This window comes from Sinocyclocheilus anshuiensis, unplaced genomic scaffold (genome assembly GCF_001515605.1).
Source record: "Sinocyclocheilus anshuiensis isolate Anshui unplaced genomic scaffold, SAMN03320099.WGS_v1.1 scaffold956, whole genome shotgun sequence".
Lineage (NCBI taxonomy): Eukaryota > Metazoa > Chordata > Actinopteri > Cypriniformes > Cyprinidae > Sinocyclocheilus > Sinocyclocheilus anshuiensis.
Window position 1 is genome coordinate 425,942 of NW_015551056.1, and position 20,569 is coordinate 446,510.

The following is a 20,569-nucleotide window of genomic DNA, read 5'->3' on the forward strand; positions in this document are numbered from 1 at the left end:
TGATTCCTGCCAACAGAAGTGCTTGCTCACCAACCTACAGCCCTCTTTTCCAAGATCAACCAAGGCAGCAGAGGTTTCACGCATTCCGGGGTTACCTCCTGAATACCACGACCTAGCTGAAGCTTTCAGCCAGACCAGGGCCTCACAACTTCCTCCTCATTGACCCAGCGACTGCGCCATCGACCTCCTTCCTGATTCAAGTTCCTCTATAGGCAGAGTTTTTCCACTATCTCCACCCAAATCTGAGGCCATGAAAGCTTATATTGAGGAGGAGTTAACAAAGGGCTTCATTAGACCATCCACCTCACCCGCTTCAGCCGGCTTCTTCTTTGTCAAGAAAAAAGATGGGGGCCTCCGACCATGCATCGATTACCGCAGTCTCAACGATATTACGATCAAGTTCTGCTACCCCCTACCTCTAGCGGCCCTGGAGCGACTTTGCACTGCTCGATACTTCACTAAACTCGTTCTCCGCAGCACCTACAATCTTATCCGCATCCGGGAGGGTGACGAGTGGAAGACGGCTTTCTCTACGATGTCAGGGCACTATGAATATTTGGTCTTGCCGTTCGGATTGGTCAATTGTTCTTCAGTTTTCCAGGCCTACATCATGACATCTTCTGCGACATGCTGAACCGATGGGTCATAGTCTATATTGATGATATCCTGATCTATTCAGATACCCTGGATTCACATGTGCAGCACGTGCGAGCTGTGCTGCAGCGGCTCATTGACAATCAGTTGTATGCCAAAATAGAGAAATGCGAGTTCCATCAAACAGTCATCTCTTTACTGGGTTATATTATCAGTGCAGAGGGGGTAGCCATGGATGACAAGAAGGTGGAATCTGTGCTCAACTGGCCTCAACCGACTACTGTTAAGGAACTTCAGTGCTTCTTGGGCTTTGCAAATTTTTATAGACGTTTCATTAGGAACTTCAGCACCATTGCAGCACCCCTCACCTTCATGCTTAGGGGAGGGAAGCATCGTCTAACCTGATCGCCATCTGCCTCAGGGGCATTTCAACACCTCAAGGAGTTTTTCACCTCTGCATCCATTCTTCACCATCCCGATCCCAAATTAGAGTTCACTGTGGACGTAGATGCTTCCAACACAGGCATTGGAGCGGTACTCTCTCAGCGTCATGGTAATCCTACCAAACTCTTCCCCTGTGCCTTCTACTCCCGTAAACTCAACTCTTCAGAGCGAAACTATGATGTAGGCAATCGGGAACTTCTAGCCTTGAAAGCAGCCTTCGAGGAGTGGCGTCACTGGCTGGAGGGGGCCAAGCTTCACTTTGTGGTCCTAACAGATCACAGCAACCTAGAATATATCAAATCGGCAACACGACTCAACCCACGGAAGGCAAGGTGGTCCCTATTTTTCACTCTTCAATTTTAAGGTAACCTATCATCCTGGCTCAAAGAACTCTAAGGCGGATGCTCTTTCCAGGCAGTTTGAATCATCTCAGACCCCTCCATCCAACGAAGCCATAATCCCCTCTACCCTCATCCTCGCTCTTGTCTAATGGAATATCATGACAGAGATCACGGAAGCCCAGAACACTGAAACTCCACCGACAGAATGCTCGCCTGACCACTCCTATGTTCCGCTCAATCTTCGTCAGCATGTGATGCAATGGGTCCATAACTCCCCCAGCTCAGGTCACCCAGGAATCACTGCTACCATCCAACTAATCTCCAATCGTTTCTGGTGGCCCACTCTCCAACAGGACACCATTAACTTCGTTCACCATTGCACCATCTGTAACATCTCCAAATCTTCCCACCAGCAGGTCTTCTTCAACCACTTCCTGTTCCCCAACGCCCATGGTCACACATTGCCATAGACTTTGTCACTGATCTCCCCAATTCAAGAAACTATACCACCATCCTCACAGCATTTGATTGTTTCTCCAAGGCATGCCGTTTTTTACCCCTTGTCAAACTCGCCACAGCATTTGAAACCGCAGAAGTACTTCTGGAACCAATCTTCCATTTCTACGGACTCCCCGAGAACATTGTATCGGACCGTGGCCCTCAGTTCACTTTTCGTGTTTGGTCTGCTTTTTGCCAACACCTCAACATCAACATCAGCCTCACCTCCGGATACCACCCACAGTCGAATGATCAGGTAGAGAGAGGTATGGAACAGAGGAGAGGTCTTGGGTCAACGCACAGGATATCCTGGACCCCACACTCACTGCAGAATTCCATAGGACTCACCCAGATAAACCAGCCCCTCGAGCCTGTGGAAGGCCCCGGCGTCGTGTTCCTCCTTGCTTCAGGAGCCGCTCGCAGGGAGGGGGCTCCTTCACAAATCAGGCCTCTGTGGCTCTTTCCGATCGCCACCAGAGGGCACCCTCTCTGGAATACTAGTCCATTCGGACTCCATTTCCCATATACCCCGTGCCTGGGACTGATCACTGCTTCTGGACTCTCATTATTGCGAAGTCTTGTTTTGCCACGGCTAACATTTCTGAGCGTTTTTTCCTGTTGTTTGATTTCCCTGTGTATGATCTTGGACTGTACTACCTCTCGTGATTCGTTGCTGCCTGCCTTTGTGACTTTGTGTTTTGGATTTCTCTCTCTGTGCCTTGATTGCCACCTGTCTCGACTCTAGCCTGGTTACTGTTTACTCTATTGAATTACCTCTGTTATCCCTGATGCTGTCGATTGACCTTTGCCTGTTTGACTCTGAGATTGTTTTAATAAAGCTGCAAATGGATCCACACGCCTCTGACCCATCATTACAGCACCGAGCACCTATCGTTTGTTTGCCAACCGCCATAAAACTTCAAAAGAAGAAGAACAATGCACCGATCAACACTGTCATCAGAAATCACCCTTAACAGATGAAAGGATTGTAGGAGCCTATCGGACATTCAAACTAATTGTGAATATGAGATTGATCTGAAGAATGAATGCTGTATCAGATGCAGGAAATCACAATCGCTCAGTCAATCTGTCTCTCATAAAACTACTCTACACAATACACCGCTTTTAATACAGTAATACAGTATGCTTTAACTGAAGCAACTCAACGTTCCTTAGTTACTAGTTCTAAAGTGATGTCGTCAGTGAAGCTGTTAAACTGTCAAACTGAGATTTGAATCCGTGGGGGAAGGAAGTAGTTCTGCTCAAAAATTATGTTTTATTAACAAGGTTAGGGAGGAGTAGGATCAGATAATAAAACAATTTGGCACAGGTGTAACTCGTTTAGCTAACCATCCTTACTAGCACAATACGTATATCTATCTATCTATTTATCTGTCTATATATATATATATATATATATATATATATAGTATTGCAAGTACTACTTCGTACAACAATAAAACAGTGCATTGACATAAAAAATGAAATTTACTTTTGGTACTTAAGTACTTTTAAAAGCAAGTACTTATGTACTTTTACTTAAGTAAAAATCTGTCTTTACATCTTTTACTTGTAATGGAGTAATGTTTGACCAGCAGTATCTGTACTTTCACTCAAGTAATGGAGTTGAGTACTTTGTCCGCCTCTGGTCCTACGACAGTTTTCCGGCATTCGGTTTTGCTCCTTTGGCCATTATATCACAGACTCAACTTTTTCTGTACAACAACGAGACCTGTACTGGGGATTTTTCGGATCCTCCGTCGCAATCTGCTGGCCCCAGGTTCACTCCTTCTCCGCCAGTCACCGCCACCGAATCTCTGCTTGACCAGCCACACGCTCTCCACAACGCCGAGGCGAGGTTAAGCGAGGTTTTCTTCCCCAACATCCTCATATCATTCGGCCATGCCAATATATCCTCCGATCGGAAAGTGGACCGTATTTAAGCCTGAGGCAAACGCTGATTAATTCCGACAAACCATTCTCGTGGAGGGTAAGCAAAGCGGATCTGTACGATCTATTCGTCACCCTGCAAATTAGCCAACCTCACTCCTAAATCCACTCAATAGATCGAGCAAAGCCCCAAACTCGCCTCGCTCGACACCACCATTGTCCCGCACAAGACCCAGCTCTTCTCAAGCACTGGGTCGCAGTGGCAGGCCTCAAACGAGCCTGGGCCACGCCCCAGTTCTCACCGCAGCAAAACCTCACTCGCTTCCCGCTTCGGCTCAACTTTTCACCACGACTCTTCCGGCCGCAGCGTCGCATGTTGCCAGACCTCCAGCTTTCGTAGCAGACGCTAGCACGAGGCTGCCTCCGGCACTGCTAGGCACTTCTCTCCAAGTCTCTACCAGGTGATGTGCTGCTTGGCTGGCTAGCTGTTTCAATACTTTCTTCTTTTTGTGTGGTTAAGAGGAAAAGCATGTATTTTCATCATTTTATCACTTTTTAAAAGTTGCTAAAAGTCGTCAAATACTTTTTTTAAATAGCCAAATTCGTTGCTAGTGCTTTAAAAACCGGTAACACTTTATAATAACTTTCATTAATAAATCATTAACAAATATTACATAATGCTTAATGGATCATTAGTTAATATATATTCAAAGAGTTAGAAACGTGCGATAATGTGCTTGTTAATGCTTGCTAATAAACTTATTAAACATTAGATAATGTTCAAACAAATCATTATTTCATGTAAGTTAAAATGCTAACAAATGTCATTAAACTTTCAATTCCATATGATCAAGCACTTATTGTTTTCTCCTGTTTATTTATGATTCAAGAAATATCCTGTTTAATGATATACTGAAGAGTAGTATACTAATGTTAGTGTTGAGGCAATAAAAACATTTTTTGCACCAAAATTACGATGTTATGTCTTTAGCAAGCATTTAGCTAAACCTAAACCAGCTACCCTTTACACAAACCTTGTTACTTTCGCTAAAAGTCAAATGCCCATAAAAATATTAAATGATCAGTAATCGTTTATAAACATTTACAAATGATGAATAGCTTCAACTTTAGATTGGGTACAGCAAAAACATGAACAAATAATTAATAGATTATTTGTTAAGATGTGTAAATAGAGGTCTACACAACAAACAAAGACCAACAAATGAAGATCATATGAACTGAAAATTTACTGACATTTGTAAGCTTTTCAATTTACATTAAATAATCATATGTTAATCATTAGGTAATGTTTAGTAAGTTCATTAGTAAACATTAACAAGAACATTATCTCATATTTCTAGCTATGTGAATGTATATTAACTAATAATCTGTTAAGCATTATATAATGTTTGTTAATGATCTATAAATGAAAGTTATTATAAAGTGTTACCAAAAAAAAAAGACTTTCCTCCTTCTACTTCTAACCCCTCTTCCTTTTCAGTGGTCTCCAGCTCCTGTAACACATGCTAGTGTGAAGCTGCCTCCATTAGCTGTGCAGGCTGCACAGGCTCTCCAGCATTTTCCTCCGAATATCAAAAGCCCCCGTGGCCTACAGCTACAGCAGCTGAAACAAGCGCGAAGCAGCCTCCGCTTGCAACTCAGGCCCACACATCTCAGGCTTTTCCTCCTGTTACTCCTAATCCTTTTTCTTTTCAGTGGCCTCCAACTCACATAGCAGACACTAGCCCAGAGGCCGATTTAAGCGTGAGGCTGCCTCCGCTGACAATTGCGGCCCATGCTCCTCTCCCTCACAGCTCTCTACTTCATTCAAAATAATGTCGTCTTCTTCCAGATCAAGTTCCGGCTCCCCTCGAGTGTCAAGACGCAGCAGGCCATCAGCAAGCCTGGGCCGCGCCCCAGACTCCGCCACTCCTCACACTGCACTGCCTCCCTCTTCTTCTCAATGAATCACTGGGGCGCCTTCAGCTATCGTGCCGCACGCAACATCGCCCGCTGGCATGGCTTTCCAACCTCCTATCCTTCTCACTCCCTTCCTTCAACCTCCGGCAGCAGATGCAAGCGTGAGGCTGCCTCTGCTAGCTGCTCAAGATCAGCCACCTTACTCTTACCCTTCCGCTACTCCTTTTCCCTATCAATGGCCAGGGGCTAATCCATGCGTGAGGCTGCCTCCGCAAACAGTTACGGCCCCTCCCTCATTTCCTTCTACCTCTTCCTACATGCTTCCCCAAACACCAGGGGCTAATCCATGCGTGAGGCTGCCTCCGCAAATGGTTATGGCCCCTCCTTATCTTCCTTCTAACCCTTCTTTCCAATCTAAACCTCAGTACACTTTATTCACAGCAGTCCCACTACCTACCCCACCGGAGACGGACCCATCGTCAACCCCAGTACCTCACTATTCGCAACTCATATTCCCATAACTCATCCCTTAAAACCTCTCCTCGACGCATCACTCTATTCTATCCTCCAAGCAGTTTTACCCAGAACTATCCATTCATATCTAACAGCTTGGAGATGTTTCAAAGCATTTCACCTCTTCTATAACCTGCCATTTCCCGATTTTCTCTCCTCGCAATTACTTCATTTATTTCCTACCTTCAATTTTTTCATAAACTAATCTACGGCTTCCCCTCCCCCACAATAAATAATTCTCAAACTTCTCTTCTAATCAAAGGAATTCAGTGCTCTCAACCATCAAGCCTGGATTCCAGACAACATATAACTCTGGACATCCTTAAATGCATCCAAAATCTCCACACAGGGTACCATTCGATCCATAGCGCTCGTACCCTCGACGCCATGTTTTTTTGGCTTTCTTCGGTTGTCTGAGATGCTCAGAAATTGCAATAACCTCTAAATTCAACCCCAAACTCCATCCGACCATCTCTGATTTATCCATACTTGATAGCGAAACTATCGCTTACTTCATTAAGCAAAGTAAGACAGACCAAGAAAGAAAAGGCCACTATATATACATTTTTAACCTCCCATCTCCAATTCGACCTTATCAGGCTCCCTTTTCTTATTTCCAACTCAGGAACGCTCAATCTAAATCAGCACTGGACCCTCTCTTCGTTGACGACTCTAACCACCCCGTTACACGTTTTTGGTTCCAAAAACACTTAAATCTGATCATCGCTTAATCAGGCTTACCCGCAGAAAAATTTTCCTGCCACTTATTTCGTATCGGGGCAGCAACTACAGCAGCTCAAAAAGGCCTCTCACAGAATCAGATACAGGCCCATGTAGCCCTGATCAGAAAAAAAAATTACGTCGCTTTTAAATCACGTTGAGATTTCACCTCTCCTATAACCTTGCCATTTCCCGATTTTCTCTCCTCGCAATTACTTCATTTATTTCCTACCTTCAATTTTTTCATAAACTAATCTACGGCTTCCCCTCCCCCACAATAAATAATTCTCAAACTTCTCTTCTAATCAAAGGAATTCAGTGCTCTCAACCATCAAGCCTGGATTCCAGACAACATATAACTCTGGACATCCTTAAATGCATCCAAAATCTCCACACAGGGTACCATTCGATCCATAGCGCTCGTACCCTCGACGCCATGTTTTTTTGGCTTTCTTCGGTTGTCTGAGATGCTCAGAAATTGCAATAACCTCTAAATTCAACCCCAAACTCCATCCGACCATCTCTGATTTATCCATACTTGATAGCGAAACTATCGCTTACTTCATTAAGCAAAGTAAGACAGACCAAGAAAGAAAAGGCCACTATATATACATTTTTAACCTCCCATCTCCAATTCGACCTTATCAGGCTCCCTTTTCTTATTTCCAACTCAGGAACGCTCAATCTAAATCAGCACTGGACCCTCTCTTCGTTGACGACTCTAACCACCCCGTTACACGTTTTTGGTTCCAAAAACACTTAAATCTGATCATCGCTTAATCAGGCTTACCCGCAGAAAAATTTTCCTGCCACTTATTTCGTATCGGGGCAGCAACTACAGCAGCTCAAAAAGGCCTCTCACAGAATCAGATACAGGCCCATGTAGCCCTGATCAGAAAAAAAAATTACGTCGCTTTTAAATCACGTTGTTTACTCGGGTAATCGGAGGCTCTCATTTCCAATGCAGTAAGTCACAGCTCCTTTTGGTTGCAGTGAGAGCCCTCCAGCCGTCGTTTCGAATCTCATTGCTTATTCAGCATCGGACGGGGCTCTCCCTTCCGGAGCAGCAGGGCCGCGCCTCCCTTCGGTCGCAGTGTGAGCCATCCGTCTGTCGTTTTGAGTTACGCTGTGTAATCGGCAGTGGACGGGGCTCTCCCTCCTGGTGCAACAGAGCCGCAGGCCCCCTTCGGTCGCAGTGGGAGCCCTCCATCCGAGGCATCAAACCGCACCTTGTATTCAGCCACAAGGGGGACTCCCCTTCCGGTGCAGCAGAGCCGCAGCTCCCTTCGGACGCAGTGGGAGTCCCTCCATCAGTCGTTTCGAATCTATTTGCTTATTCAGCATCGGTCAGGGCTCTCCCTTCCAGTGCAGCAGGGCCGCAGCTCCCTTCAGTCGCAGTGTGAGCCCTCCGTCTGTCGTTTTGAATTACGCTGCGTACTCAGCGGCGGACGGGACTCTCACTCCCGGTGCAGAAGATTCATGGGCTCCCTTCAGACGCTGTGAGAGCCTACCATCCGAGCCATCATACCGTGCCTCGTATTCAGCCGCAAGGGGGACTCTCCCTTCCAGTGCAGGAGAGCCGCAGCTCCCTTCGGACGCAGCGAGAGTCCCTCCATCAGTCGCCTCAAATCACCTTGCCATCGGACGAGGCTCTCCCTTCCGGTGCAACAGAGCCACAGCTCCCTTCAGCCACAGTGTGAGCCCTCTGTCTGTCATTTGAGTTACACTGTGTACTCTGTGGGTGGACGGGGCTCTCTCTCCCGGTGCAGCAGTGCTGCAGACTCCCTTCAGTCGCAGTGAGAGCCCTCCATCCGACGCGTCAAATTGCGCCTCGTATTCCGATGCAAGAGGGACTCTCCCTTCCGGTGCAGCAGAGCCGGAGCTCCCTTCGGACGCAGCGAGATTCCCTCATTTGATATCTGCCATCTTGCTCCTCTTCTAGCGGCATGTAGGGCTTGCCAGTCCAACGCTGCAAGCCGCAGCTCCCGTCGAGCACTGCACGGGCTCTCCCGGTAGCCCTGCAAATTTTAACCCATATCTCTTCACAGCATGCATATTTTGGGGGGCAACTAAAAACTTTTGCTCTCTGGCTGCTGTCCCATGCCTTTAAGCTTCTTTTGGGGAGTTCTTTGAGCCCTCCCCCAGGACAGCACGCCAAAATATGCTTACTATTTGCTATTAGATTTGATGTAAGGGTGAACTCGTGAAATTATGTTTTATTAACAAGGTTCGGGAGGAGCGCGATCAGATAATCAAACAGTGTGGTGCAGGTGAAACTTGTTTAGCTAACCATCCTAACTAGCACAATACGTATATATATATGCAGCCTACCTACCTCTGTCCTACAACAGTTTTCCAGCATCCCTCCTCCACCCCAACTCCTCACTCCTAATCTATTTTCATCCCATATTAGGGATAGGGGGAGTTCTCTGGGTTCGGGCTATATTCCGGGCTCGGAGCCCTCCCCCAGGACAGCACGCCAAAATATGCTTACTCTTTGCTATCAGATTAGATGTAAGGGTGAACTCCTGAAGAGGGCTTTTAAAGACATGACATTACATGACGTGTATTTACACACTCATGCCATCCAACTGTTGTATAAACACAATATCACACTCGTAGACGTGAGATATGGCTGTATATCAGCACGGCTGTGATTCGGCTTATAAACTCCTAAATGTTCAAAATAGCTAAATATTAAACACAAGCTCTAACACGTCTTTACATTTTCATGAAAATGCAGTGAACTCGTGCAACTCTGCAAAAGGGCACCAAGTCTGAACAGCAACAGCACTGGTTGGATCAACAAGAGTGAACTATGTTCAGGGAACATTCACAGAATATGTCAAATGAAATTGGTGTGATCTCATTAAATTATCATGAATTTTACTCGTCAGGACAGTTAACCTAATTTATGTGCAAATAAATCAGTTCAGCTGTGTGGAAATAGGTGGCATAATTTTATTTAGTTAGACAAACAAATTATTTATTGAGTGCATAATGACTTTTTACTAGAGGTAATGTCATAATTAAAAGATGAATGTGTCATTAAAAGTAAGACAATATGGCATTATTACAGTCATAAAAAAGGTAAGAACAACAGCTGGAACACAACAAGACTGGCATGTCAGTAGCTTTTGACTGATTATGTCTCATTATGATTATGCTGATTATGCTTCTGGGCTGCTAATTTATTGATTCGAGATCTCTGAGATGCTACGGAGTTTAACATACCACCTGTGGGCTGTTGCATAAAGCTAGCTGAACATAATCTAAGTTTCAGAGTAGGTTTAGAGTTGACAAAACCTGGTTTAGATTAGGGGTTGTTAGAGGTGTTTTCTTCGGTAAACCCAGAGTTTCTTTCGGTCTCCTCCCCCTTTTTAAAGTGTAAGCAATGTTTAAATACCTCAATCATTCATTCACGCTGCAAAAATTGCTTTTATTGCTGAGATTGTTGCCTTATTTCAAGTACAAAAATCTAAAAAATCTTAAATCATGATGCATTTTCTATATAAGAAAAAATATATACGATATTTAGTCTTGTTTACTGGGGTAAACAAGTAAAATTAATCACCAGCGGGGTAAGAGAAATAATCTTAATGAAAATGGAAACAAGATTATTTTTCTCACCGGACCACTTTAATTTTCATCATGCAGACACTGTAAATGTGACAAAAATGGCATGTCTTTATATAAGGGATCCTGTAGATGAGGAAGCTGCATTAATTCGCGGGGAGTTACATTTACATCAGGAGAGGATTTTATTTTATTTATTTATTTTGACATATCTACATGCATATTTATTTAAACGGTACCATTTTTAAATGGCGTTCACTTGATCAAATCTTGTTGCAACCTCTAAGTAACCTAATAATTAGAATTTCCTTTAGGATTTCCAGTGTGGTTGGATGCATTGATTACACATATTCTCACCATCGCACCTTCTGAAAATGAAACAGTTTACTGTATGGAATGGAAGGATGCCAGATGAAAGTAGTGCAAGATATATGCCGTAACACAGCTGTTAAATAAACACAAATTATTCACTATTTATTTGGTAATCTTTATGTTCTACAAATACAATAGCAACAATTATTCTTTTTCCTGTTGGATTTTAATATTGGTATTGTGGCCATCTCCTCTTCATCTGTCAGTGGTGCTGGTTCAGGTTTTCCCCCCATTTTACGAGTATCTGCCTTCAGTGTTGGCTGAATAGAAGTCAAATGTTTTTCATTACCCTAATTAAGAAATGTAGCATGTTGGATTAGAGATAATTTAATTATGTGTAAAAGCATTAGACTATGTGGAAAAAGCTGCTGCACATTGAAATAGATAGACACTGAATGATATTTATTGAATGTCAAATGTTTGTAAAGTCGTGTAACGTTAGCCTACACCCATTTCACGCTTGAAGCTTTACCTGATTGAAGTATGTTACATTTTTTTCTGCTGCCACATTTTTTTCTTTTCTTTTTTTGCCCGTGGGATACCATGAAAATGAATATTAGTTCAACAAATTACCTTTCTGCCAGTTCCCCTTCGGGAACTCGAGCTGCGTCGGAAAACGCTAGGGAAACGCCTTCAGCGATACCAAGCTCTGAATCATATGTGTAATCAGTCCAATCGAGGGGCGAGACGTCAGAGGCGGGTGACGTCATGACCAGGAAGCTTTAAAAGCACGTGAGGTGTTAATATTAGTTCAATAACTTACCATTCTGCCAGTTGTTACCTTTGATATTATAACAGTGATTAAGAATTAAAGTTACGTATTGACTCGGAAGTATGTGGACGTCTTTTTGTTGGGTGCTGTTGCCATGGTGAATCGTAATTTCTGAGCTTCATTGATCATGGCTTTTCATAGTCGTGGTGCACGCGCTAAACTCAGAGATACACTCAACATACTCCGAGTGGATTTAACTAACTCTGTTCAGCTGTTCTGAAAACGAAAACTCAGTTTCCAATCTCAGGGTAAGTCAACTCAGAGTTCAAGTTTTAACTTGTTTGTTGAACCTCCTTTCTGAAATACACCCCTGTTGTGGCAATGCTTTGTTGTGCTAATTAGGTGGTTAATTTGAGCGGGAATTTGCATAAGACTGTTTCTCTGCCTGCCAGCGAACAGACACCAACACATTTTTGGGTCTATGCTTAAACCAACCAGACAAAGAAATGGCTTTTCTTTTTGGACTTAGATTTAAGGACACATCCCAAAGGTTTGCTACTGTCACGTTGCACACACACGAGGGACGAGGAGACGCTGGAGGAACAGAGTCTGACAGCTACTTTCTTGTGCTCAGTTTAATATATTGAAAAATGACATTGTGGCAAGGTTATTAAGAAAACTGATTTTGAATATCAATACCATTCAGGTCTCATTAAACAGTCACACTAGTTATTTAGCAGAAAAAGTTAAAGCACATCACAGTGTAGAAGATTGTTCCTTCATATCCAGAATTGCTCTGGTTTAGTTGGTTCAGTTTGGTACATTTTAACTCCTTTTTATCATTTTCTCGTTTCAGGGACCTGAGGGCCCTCCAGGACAGAAGGTAATGTACAGTTGAAGTAATCAACATTTCACAAATCAAGGAAACCTGTTTCCGCTTAAGAAGATAGAACAATATTTTTGTATTTATCTATTTGAAAGAAATTAATACTTCTATTTTCAGCAAGGATGCATTAAATTGATCAGAAGTGACAGTAAAGACTTATGGATTGTTACAAAACATTCTACTTCTAATAAATGCTGTTCTTTTGAACTTTATATTCATCAAAGAATCTAGTTTCACAATTTCCATAAAAATGTTGCAAATGTTACATATATTTCGCAGCACTAAAAATTCAGCTTTGCCATCACATGACTAAATAACTCTCACAACTTGTAGCATAAATCATATGCACAAAGACAAATATATAAGGATCAAATGTATTTAATAGAATAATTCTCAGGCAGACATAAATGCAGGGAAATCTCACACAAAGCTAGGTATCTAGACGAGGCTGGACAACACAAACTGAAAAGGCATGAACTTAAATAGAGGCATACACAGCTAAACATAAACATTAACTAAAGTAGGAAAACAGTGCACAACAAAGTCTACATGCAGAGTCTATGTGACAATAACATTTTAAAATATATTTTAAAACATTCATTTTAAATTGTAATAATATTTCACCTTATTACTGTGCTTGAGTCAGTGCTATACACAGAACATACAGTAGACTGGGGGAAATGTGGTTTTGTGCAGATACAAGAAATTATATGAGGCATCAGATATGTCTTGTTCATCGTTTTCTACTCCATCTGACTGTTTCTTTAAACATCTGGCATGAAAACATCATGACTGGACTTTTATGCATAGAGGGTTTACACATGATTCATCTATAGATCAGTGGCAAATGAAATCGAATGTCCAGCGAATAACAAACCTAAAACTAACTTTACGGCACTAGAAAAAGTGATTATAAAGAAAATGCAATGCGTTGCATTCTTCTGGCTGCATTTGCTTGCCTCTGAAGTCTTTTTTATATCACTGTATTAGTTTTTCACGTTAAGCGACGTTGGGGAATCCTGGAGTGTGACGTATGAGGGCAACCCCAGTATTACAATTCAACGTCACACAAGCCATGATACAAAATTAAGGAAACTAAGCAACCGAAAACAATATATGTCTTCCTCAGATGTAGTATTAGTTCTGTACATCAGCGTCAAGTAAAACAGCAATACCATCTCCTTTGTGGTAGAGAAAGCTGCTTACATGCAGGCTACATGGGGAAACGAGTAATGTTAACAGTGATATTGTTGAATTAAATGTAAACCGTAATCAGCTTTTCCACATATACATACTGGCCCTGGGGCCCGTTTCAATAAGGAGGTTCAACCAAATCTGAGTTGAAACTGTGCGCCTTAGGCCATGGAGCTAGGCCCACCACCAGGGGCGGACTGGCCATCTGGACGTTCTGGAGAAGTCCAGAACGGCCATCCACCCAACGGCCGTCGGCCTGGCTGATTCATCATCAAAGAAAAAGTGTCAGATTAAGTCACGTTGACGGCCGACAAAAGGGGGTGCTTATGCACTCTATTTTTGTTTATAAGAAACCAAAACCGATGCGAAGGAGAGTGGGCTCGTGATGGCAAGCAAAAAACATGAAGATAAAGGTGGTTGGAAGGAGCTAAAAGAAAAAAAGGCGAACAGTTACATAAGGTTACCTTTGCTCGCCTCTCACACTATAGAGCATGTGGCCTATAGCACTATAGTAAAGTCCCAGGACACCCCTACTCCGAATGTTCACTGCGCATTGTCTGACATGAATATTCCATTCATTCATAAAGAGACAGCAGCGATTCTACAACGGGTTACATTTGAGAGATATATGAAGTAGCCTCTAAGGTGATTAGTCTGATTAACATGACACACACACACACACACACACACACACGTTTGTTTCTGTGAATTGTGGGGACTTTTCAAAGACTTCTATTACTTTTATACTGACCAAACAATATTTTCTATCCCCTAACCCTAAACCTATCCACAGATAACCTATTTAACCCTAAACCTATTGTCAACTGAAGTGTTTGGAAAATGGATTAACTTTTTTCCGTTTGAAATCCTCGTGTTTTCTCACGTAAATGAGATTACGGACAAGAAATATAAACTTTTGACTGTGTGCGAAGATATTTGAACAGTCTAAGTAAAGGATGGCTGAATCTGTCGCTGATTTGAACACTGGTTTATTCAGTATTGATTTGAAACAAGAGGCCTCGCAAATGCGTTCTTATAGAGCCGCCAAAATGTCGCACATCACAAGACGAATGAATATCATTGATACGTTAATGGCTGATACGGAACATGTTGGTGAAGTAAAAGCAAACATGAGTAAATTAGATGCAATGTTTGAGTAATTCAAGTCCATACAGAGAGCAAATGCTGATATGTTGAATGAAGAGGACAGAAATGAAGACATGAAAAGTTGATATGAACCTAAATTGGCACAAATTAATGCATTTTATTCTAGAGTAACAAAGTGGATTTTTAGCCTCGAAAATTCTGATTCTGTTGGCAGTAAAGAGGTGATTTTATCTGCTGTGGAACCAGGAATCTGCAGTGATAAAGACGATAAAGTCTCAGTATGCAGCAGCAGCAGATCTAGTAGATCTAGTAGATCCAGAAGATCAAGCTCCAGTCTGTCATCCACAACATTTGTATTTGTGCAGAAGCAGAGAGAGCAGTGTTACTGGCAAAGGCTGCTGTGTTAAATATGAAATAAAAAATTCATTTAAATTCCTGTGTTAAAGGAAAAATATGTTGTGGAAGAAGAATTGAAGCAACTGGATCAAGAAAGAGAGAAGTTTAGAAAAAAGAAAGATATGCTGGAAATTGAAGCAGAAATTGCTGCCAACACAGCAAAGATTGAATATTTGAAAGGTGCTGATGATCTTAAGGACGATACTGCTTCTGGGAAACATGGTATGAATGCTTATTTGGATGAGCATTTGGATCAAACTTTTCTGTGTCCGTGTCAGTAGTAGTATCCTACACTATATGTCAGATTGGTGATTTATGACCTGATTTATGACCTGATTTATGACCCCCTGTCAGCGTTGATTGACAGGTTGTCAAAAAGTTCAGTCAAATGTTTAATAATTTTCTTAAATGAATAGGTATGTACTCGTCATGCACTCTATCCCATGCAAGGATTAGCATGAACTTGCTGAGGAGTCTTAAAACAAATACAGCCAAACAAACAAAATGTGAATTGCGTCATCTGCTATCTGAACAAGATGACTAAATCTGGTGGAGTAATAAAAATATAATTTACAAATCCGCATGTAAAAACTTTCACAATTGTTTATGAAACAGATTTTCTAAATTCTATATGCATTATAAACATTTCTTTTCTTGCTTGACTCTCTTTCTGTCGAGAAATGTCCGTAGAGGACTAAAGGTTCATTGAAATTTTACAGAACTCAGTGAAGCTGCAAGATGGACATTATTGTCTGGACTTACCATTCAGGAAAAAAAATTGATTCTACCTAATAATTATCAAGTTGCAGACCAGGGTTTGCAAAGTTTGAAAAATAAATGTAAGAACGATGAAGTGTTCAAAAGTGAATACACTGAATTCCTGGCAGACATTATCAATAAAGGGCATGCAGAGGCAGTTCCTCTTGATGAGTTGAAAGGCCAAGAAGGAAAAGTATGGTATCTTCCACACCATGGTGTTTACCATCCACAAAAAGGAAGTATCCGAGTGTTTTTTGACTGCAGTGCAAGGTACTGTGGAAGATCTTTGAATGATGAACTTTTGCAAGGTGATGATTTGACCAGCTCACTATAATAATGACCGATATAAAAGCTATGTTTCATCAAGTCAAAGTCACAAGGACCAATGCAGACTTCTTACGATTCCTGTGGTGGCCTGATGGAGAATTCAGTGTACCTCCTGTTGAACATCACATGTTGGTCCATCTTTTTGGAGCAGTGTCATCTCCTAGCTGTGCAAATTTTACACTAAGACAAAAAGCTGTTGATAACAAAAATCACTTTCCACCAGAAGTGATTAGCACAGTGAAACTTGAAGTCACTTCCCTCAGCAAAGGAAGCAGTATCATTAGTGAAAGATCTTACATCACTCTGTTTAGCAGGAGGATTTCAGCTCAAAAAATGGGTGAGCAACAACCGTGAAGTGCGATCTAATATCCCAAAGGAAGACAGAGCAAGTGAGCTAAGAAATCAGGATCTAGATAAAGACACATTACCATCTGAAAGAGCTCTTGGATTGTTATGGTGTACTGAAAAGGACGTGTTCAAGTTTAATATATCCATCAAGAATAAGCCTTACACTTGCAAGACATATACTTTCAATAGTAAGCTCAATCTATGATTCACTTGGTTTCGTATGCCCCTTTACCCTGACTGCAAAGCTAATTTTGCAACAACTATGTAAGTCTAAACAGAGTTGGGATGAAGAGATTCCTCAGGCTGCAGTGAGCAAATGGACAAAATGGCTTGATGATCTTGAGAAATTTAAAGACTTTAAAGTTGCAAGATGTGTGAAGCCACTTGGATGCAAGGCATTAGAGGCATCTACACAAGTAGAGCTCCATCACTTTTCGGATGCAAGCAACCATGGATATGGAACAGTAAGCTATCTAAGAGTGATTGCAGGACAAAGCCAGGGTAGGTCTTTTGAGGCAAACCACTATCCCTCATTTGGAACTTACAGCTGCAGTGCTTGCTGTTAGAGTGGATAAAATGGTGAGGAAGGAATTGGAATTGAATCTCGGGAGATCTACATTTTGGACTGATAGTCAATCAGTGTTGAAATACATTGCAAATGAATGTACAAGATTTAACACATTTGTGGCTAACAGGATATCAATCATTAGAGAAAACACAGATGTGTCTCAATGGAAATATGTTGGAACTAAACAAAATTCGGCAGATAAGACATCTAGAGGAGTGAATTCTAGCACGCTGATGAATTGCACAGAATGGATTCATGGACCAGAATTTCTGTGGATGAAGGAACAAGATTGGCCTCAGAACTCAATTACATCCATTTCTTCTATGCTCTCTCCAGATTACCCTGAAGTGAAAAAGACTGCTATTGTGTTTAACACTGTCATCACACATGATAAAAATCCTACTGATCAGCTTCTAACTTACTTCTCAAGCTGGACTAAGTTGAAAAGAGCAGTGGCATGGTTCCTTAAACTGAAGAATACCTTTCGTTTGATTTGTACAGCAAGGAAAAGAATCCAGTCCAATCTCAAAATGCAGACACGGAGTCAAGGCAGAGTATTAGCTGATAAAATTAATGCTGTCAATAACTCATTCAGTGAACAGTCCATTTTCTTGAATGACTTTTTATTGGCAGAAAAGGCTGTTGTGATGTACTGTCAAAGACAAGTATATGAAGAGGAGATTTCAAGTCTTGGAAATACCTCCTCTACTGGAAAATGGATGAGTAAACGTAGTAATCTCTACAAATTGGACCCCATACTGGAAGATGGAGTCTTAAGATTTGGAGGTCGGCTAAGCAAATCTGCAACATCAGACGAAATTAAATGTCCAATTATTCTTCCAAAAACTCTCCATGCCTCTACTTTCATTCTGCAAGACATACATGAACGGATTGGACATGGTGATAGAAATCATTGTTTATAAATCTCCCGTTGTGCGCCCCAAAAATGAAAGCAATGTGAAATCTTTCGCTTTAAATGCAAGTCAAAGTCATTATGATGTTGGAATGAGTATTGTGGATCAGACTTGATATCAGCAAAGTTCTGATCACAAGTTGAAAGTTAAGCAGGTTACTTCACAAAGTGCATGGCGAAGCCATCAAATCAGCTCTTCACCGAATTCATCTCAAGAAGCAGACAAATTCTGCAATATTATGCAAAGGCAAAATGATCTACCTGAGATTCTAGTAAAGCAGAACATGTTGTCTAGTTTACCAAAATGTGACATCCAAGTTTTTGATGAAGACATTCTTAAGTACGGTTCCTTTATTCATTCCATTGAACACTTGATTGAACGTAAGACCACAAACAACCAAGACAGACTTTACTTTTTAATTCAGTACACAAAGGGGCAAGCACAGAAGTTGGTCAAAATCTATCAACATATGAATCCAGACAGAAGTTATCCAGAAGCAAATAAATTGCTCAAACAACATTTTGGAAATGAGTATAAAATTTCTTGTGCATATGTTGAGAAAGCCCTTTCCTGGCCTACATTGAAATCTGAGGACTCACAAGCTTTACAAGATTTTGCATTGTTCTTAAGGAGTTGTTGCAATGCCATGGAGGAGATGGAATATATGGAAGAATTAAACACTGTCTCTAATTTGAGAAGCACAGCCATGAAACTTCCATACAAACTTAGGGAAAAGTGGCGTTCAAGAGCATGTGAAATCCAAGAGCAATCTGGCAGAATAAAAATGAATGATCTGCTCTGTTTTATTCAAAACCAAGCCTAAATACTTTCAGATCCAATGTTTGGAAATATTCAAGATCCTAATGTGAACAGAACACAATCCAAAATGCTAAAACCCAAAACCAAGGGAAGTTTTGCTGTGAAAGTGAATGTAAAATCAACACAGTCAGATGTTCAGCAGGCATGCTTGTTCTGTAATGATAATCGTGGAATTAAAAACGTGTGCAAGGTTTGAGAAAATTCCTCGCAGAGAGAAAATTGCTTTTATAAAGCAAAATGGAGTGTGTTTTGGATGCCTGACGAAGGCTGGACACATTAATAAAGACTGCATAAAACGTCTCACCTGTAATACTTGCAGCAAGTCTCATCCTAGCGTGTTACATATCAAACCCAAATATTATTCAAATCAAATGGTGAAAGCCCCAGTTAAAAGTGCACAGGTGTCCCTTCAAGTGAGTAATTTTGGACATGGTGGTAGAAATCATGTTATGTCACAACTTAGGAAAAAATACTGGATCATAAATGGCAACTCTGCAGTTTGTAAAGTCATATCAAAATGTGTAATCTGTAGACGCATGAAAGGACGTGTTGGAGAACAAAAGATGGATGACTTACCAACAGAACGACAGACCTTCCAACTTTCAGTAATGTCAGAGTTGATTATTTCGGACCTTTTGAAACAAAACGAGGACGGAGTCTTGTTAAGAGATATGGTGTCATTTTCACCTGCATGTCTACTAGAACCGTACATTTGGAAATGGCCTACACTTTCGACACTGACTCCTTCATCAATGCCTTGAGACGATTTATCAGCAGAAGAGGTCAAGTACAGCACATTCGCTCTGACAATGGAACTAACTTAGTTGGTGCTTAGTTGGTGCTAAAAGAGAGCTGCAAAATGCAATCACAGCCTGGAACCAAAATAAAATTAACAATGCTATGCTTCAGAAGGGAGTTCAGTGGAGCTTTAACCCTCCATCAGCCTCACATCAAGGAGGGGTCTGGAAAAGACTTATACGTATGGTAAGACAAGTCCTCTTTGTGTAGGGAAGTCGTGGCCTAATGGTTAGAGAGTTGGACTCTCAGGTCCGGCAGGAATTTTAGGTGGGGGGAGTGAATGTAATAAGTACTCTTCCACCTTCAATACCACGACTGAGGTGCCCTTGAGCAAGGCACCGAACCCCCAACTGCTCCCCGGGTGCCGCAGCATAAATGGCTTCCCACTGCTCCGGGTGTGTATTCACTGCTGTGTGTGTACACTTGGGATGGGATAAATGCAGAGAACTAATTCCTAGTATGGGTAACCATACTTGGCCACATGTCACTTTCACTTTTTTCTATTTTGCGTCTGCAAAGTTTGGGAGACGAAGAGTTGCAGACACTTTTTTGTGAAGTGGAGTCTATCTTGAATAGTCGACCTATAACAACAGTATCTGATGATTACCAAGACCTTGAAGCACTGACTCCTAATCACATTTTATTACTGAAATCGAATCCACCACTTCCATCTGGATTGTTTCACAAAACCGATATATACATCAAGTGCAGTACTTAGCAGATCTATTCTGGAAAAGGTGGATCAAAGAATACCTGCATTTACTTCAGGACAGGCAAAAGTGGATCAAAGTTCAATTCATTTCAGTTCAATTCAAGTTTATTTGTATAGCGCTTTTCACGATACAAATCGTTGCAAAGCAACTTTACAGCAAA

General features: G+C 41.7%; 1 protein-coding gene across 1 annotated transcript in view; it reads left to right on the plus strand.

The window, feature by feature from the left end:
• The window catches only part of LOC107661981 (collagen alpha-1(XXV) chain-like), a gene marked incomplete at its 3' end in the record, with an annotated part of 543,306 nt that overhangs the window by 394,611 nt on the left and 128,126 nt on the right, over positions 1-20,569 (plus strand). Inside the window, exon 10 of the mRNA XM_016451806.1 lies at positions 12,437-12,463. Coding sequence (XP_016307292.1) covers positions 12,437-12,463 — 27 coding nt within the window. The remainder of the gene's footprint in view (positions 1-12,436; positions 12,464-20,569) is intronic.